General features: G+C 40.3%; 1 protein-coding gene across 2 annotated transcripts in view; it reads right to left on the reverse strand.

Moving 5' to 3' along the window:
- DTNA (dystrobrevin alpha) overlaps positions 1-4,434 on the reverse strand; it is a 358,694-nt gene that overhangs the window by 1,192 nt on the left and 353,068 nt on the right. For both annotated transcript variants that reach the window (XM_023510207.1, XM_012802050.1), the window contains 2 exons: positions 3,666-3,834; positions 935-1,067 (listed from right to left, as the gene is read on the reverse strand). In XM_023510207.1, coding sequence (XP_023365975.1) covers positions 935-1,067; positions 3,666-3,834 — 302 coding nt within the window. The remainder of the gene's footprint in view (positions 1-934; positions 1,068-3,665; positions 3,835-4,434) is intronic.

The following is a 4,434-nucleotide window of genomic DNA, read 5'->3' on the forward strand; positions in this document are numbered from 1 at the left end:
GCCACCTTAGGTGTATGTGGCTGGCACCTTAGCCGCTTGAGCCACAGGCACTGAGCCGGGAAAAACATTTCAAATCTTAATCTATAAACATACAAGAACTAGGAGATAATTTATTATCTCGGCTTCTCTTTTCTTCACTATCAGAGTAAGAGAGGGCACTGTGGCCCCAAGAATATGAAGAAAGCATGTATGTCAGTGGGACAGAAAGTCTGGCAGGATAAAAGAACCCCCTGGGGCCTGGGGAACAGCAGATCTCAACCAGGTAGGGCATCTCTGAATGCTCCAAACCCCAACAGGACACCTGTGGTTTAAATGACCAAGGAACATACTGGAAAGACAAACAAAGCATAGGACAATCGCCATGGGGAAAATGCATCCCCTTAGGGTGAGTTACTGATTACATTTATTCCCAGCTGAAGGTGTTATGTTCAGTGACTTCTCAGAGAGGTTACTATACTACAGCACTTCTGAAACTGTTCCTCCACAACTCGCTGAGCTCAGGGGTCAGTGCATCTCGCCATGAGACTTGTCACTCTCCTATTTACTTATATCTGGCATGAGGTGGGCAAGGAGAGGGGCTGAGGACAAACAGTTCCAGGGAGGAGGTAAAGTTATGCTTACTCAATTTCCTTATGCCTTGTTCTTTATATTTATTTTTTTAAAAAAAGTATGAGAAAGAAAGCATCTTTCTTAATGATCCTGAAGGAGTTTGGACTGTTAGTTATTAAGTTTTTGCGAACACCTGGGCTCTTGCCACCTTCCAGATTGGAATTTATGAGTGCTGAGCGACAGCTGTAAGACATAGTCAACATTTTTACCATCTAGAATATAAGGACTAAGGAGGGCAATCAGAATAATCTGGAATCGATTGTGGAGGGAAGGTCAAGGCACGGATTGTGAGCGTCCTGTAAAAGACCCAGGCTACCTACCGTACCTGGTAAGCTTCATCCTGCAGCTTCTGCTTCAGGTATTCCTCCATCTTGAGCTCGTTCTCCAGCTGCCGGACAGAGTCATTTTCATAACTCTCGTCCTCAGGCCTCACATAGGGATCCCCATCTTCTGTAACCCTGAGAATAAATTACAGATGGAGTTTTGGAACACGTCATAAAGAGAAGTAGGTGTGGCATTTATGTGTCAACTGCATGGTTTTCTGTTGCTGTTTCTAAGACAGGGTCTGCACTGTTGCCATCATAGCTCACAGCAACCTCACACTCCTGAGCTGGGCTCGAAGGATCCCCCTATCTCAGCCTCCTGCGGAGCTGGGACTACAGGCATGAGCTACCATGCCCAGCTAATTTTTCTGATTTTTGTAGGGATAAGGTCTCATTCTTGATCAGGCTGGCCTTGAACTCCTGACTTCAAGTGATCCTCCCACCTTGGCCCTCCAGAGTGTTAGGATCACAGGCATGAGCCACTGTGCCCGGCCAAGCTGAAGTTTTGCTGGCACATTTATATTCTCTTCTCTGAGTCTCTTTCAAGTCTTCTTTAATCTAGGGGAAAACTTTGAAATGTTTTTGGAGGTTGGAGCAATACACGATCAAGGTATTTTCAATTATGATGTTTTTTGGCAGTCTGGTGATCATCGATTATCTTTTTTATTTTTTATTTTTTTAGGGTGTATAGGTATGGATTGGCCCTTTAAATGTTCTATAATCTTAAAAAAGGCCGAGATCTTTTGAGGAAATATAAAGTTTTCCCAGGCCAAGGGCTTTTTTTGTCTTTTTTCAAAAATGGAACCCAGGAACACGTTTTCTAAGGAGAGTGAGCCCTCTAGTGAGATGATGTTTAAGGACATTTGTTCATAATTTCATCCTCTTTGTATTACACACACAGACATGTGAGCGTGTGCACAGCCAAACACACACACTCATGCTTTATTTTTATTTTTTATTTTTTCATGCTTTATTTTTAAAGTGGAATCAAATCTTAAAATATCGGCTAGTTGAGTCCAGGAGGGTTAATATTTTAGCCCATAGCTGTTGACCTTAAAAATTTATACTAGCTTTAAATCTGAAAAAATTCATGGAAATCGATAAAATTCTACTATGAAAAAAATAGATAAGAACGACTTCATTCACTGACGTGGGACTCTCTTACCTCCATCTATTCATCCTAGAATATGGAAAGCTCTTTGTGGGGCTGACCTTAAGTTCACTACCTAAATCATAGGACTAAAATATTCTGAGGCTACAATACAGTACATTGTTAAACAGCCCAAATATTAAAATATCCCCTAAAATGAAAAGAGTGGTCAAGGAAAAGTTTCTGGGGCTGCAAGTTCAATGCTGTTCATGTTTATTTATATCTGTACAACATGTTCTTGTTATTTTTGGAGACTTGAGGGCCAGCCTAAATGGGTCTATGAGGCTTCTTTGAACTTTCCCTCTCCAGCTCTTGGAGGGTTCATACTGCTACTCAGCACACCAGGGCCAACAGATCAGGGTTCCTTCAATAATCTTGGGTCTTAGGACTGGGTCAAGAACATTTTAACTAACCACCATGTTAATGCTTAGTAAGAAAAAGTCAAATAGATATGTATTCGCCAGACAAAACAGATGACGATTAACTCACTCTTTGGAGTAACAAACAAATCTGACAATTCTAAATTATAGAGGAAAGGATGAGAAAGAAAGCTATCATAAAAAGCAGCGGCCTACTGCCATTTTAAGTTATGTTATGACTGTTTTGTTTTGATCTTACACTCTCCTGCTTCCCAGCTGGCTCTCCAGCCACATCTCTTTCTAATTCTTCATTATTACTGATCTTTTACTCACTCTTTGGGTTGTGAGCCAAAACACCAGAACAGCCTCTGGTTAGTTTCTTCTTTGAGTCTTTAAAACAGCCAGTTTATTTTTATAGACTGGTCTGAAGTACTTTGCACATTAAGCGACATGGGCCTTCTGGGGTATTTTTAGTGCTCAGCAATCCCCTTTCCCAGCGTGTGGTGGCCTTTGACCCTGATTCCTGCAGCACCTGGAGCTCCTAACAGCCCATTTTCTTCACTGTCTTCCTTTTCTCCTTTTCCCTCCCATGCTGGGCTCTGTTGGTCTTTCCCCGCTTTGCCTTTGTGTCTCAGCTTTGGTTTTCTCTGCTAACTACTTTGAGCTGACCCAGGGTCACAGAAAGTCTAGTGGGGATGGAGCTCATTCTGCTGGTTTCTGCAAGCCACAGAAGCCTCACTGGGTGAAAACTTTTGCCAGTAAGTTTTTCAAGGGTCTAAAATGAATTTCCTTGTATGTGCTTGTGCTTATTTGATACTGTTTACACCAGTTCTGAACAGAAAAGCTTTCCAGCATCATAGAGTTTTCTAAGTGCAAATAGAGTTTGACAGGTAGGATGATTTATCTCTTCCACTAGTCTATTAGGGTGGGAACAGTCTTTTCATACCATTTTGTATAGAACTAGCACAGCGCCTTGGGCGAACCAGGCTCTCAATAAGCACTGTTTGGTCAGGTTATCCCTACTCCAGGAAATTGTAAGGGGGAAAAGTCACAAAGCCAAATTTAAAGGTAGCACCCTTCTCCCTCCTTTGGCAGGAAAAGGTACTGCAACCTCTCTTTTCAAAATAAAAAAAACTAAGCACCCATGTTTTTACTTTCTTACTACTCCCTATAGATTGTTCTGTTATTTTCACTGAGGAAACGCCTCCGGGGGAAGATACTCACGCGCTCCCACGCAGGGCGCTTGTGGCAGCTCCGCTGTGAATGTACCCCGGTTTTCGGGCATGGATTTGCGCTAGAAACGCCTTTTCAGAGGTTGGCGAGGGAACCAGATCCTCGAATTGAGTCCGTGCAAATTCAGAATCCACATTGCTCTCCGTTTCACTGCCCCCCTCTAGTAAATACAAATCAAGAAAGAACGACTTGTTAGATTTTTTTATAACCCGCAAATAAGGGACTAGGCTTAACAAATCAACCTGCTGTGTGGTATAAAACATTAACCTGCTAGTGAACATTAGTCAAATAAATATTTTATTTTCAAAATAAGAATTGATAGTGACATGAATTATCATAAAATCATTTGGTATATAGCATTTTCTTTTTTATCTAATAAAAGTTACGAGGATTTTTTTTTTGTCTAAGTAACTGACTTAACTCATTAAAACTTCTACTTTCCCCCTCTATAAAATCTTCATTAAAATTGTTGCTGCTTTTATTGTTACTCTAATTTAGAAAATGTGAACCTAAAATGTTACTTTCACTTAAAACTACAAAGAGTTATAAGAGTATAAATTAATAGTACTTAACACTCCCATCAGAAGGATAACTTTTTAACTTATCATTTGTAAGTACAATCAGGATGTATTAACTATTGTCATTTTATCCTATTTGGTAATCTTAATCTAAAACAGCAGGTACACTTTTCAAAAACTTTAATTCTTCTTAGAGAGGTTTAAGAAATTTAAATCCAGGACTTTTTTTTTTTTTTTTTTTT

The sequence above is a fragment of the Otolemur garnettii genome, unplaced genomic scaffold (assembly GCF_000181295.1).
Source record: "Otolemur garnettii isolate 467f Iridium unplaced genomic scaffold, OtoGar3 scaffold00012, whole genome shotgun sequence".
NCBI classification, from domain to species: domain Eukaryota; kingdom Metazoa; phylum Chordata; class Mammalia; order Primates; family Galagidae; genus Otolemur; species Otolemur garnettii.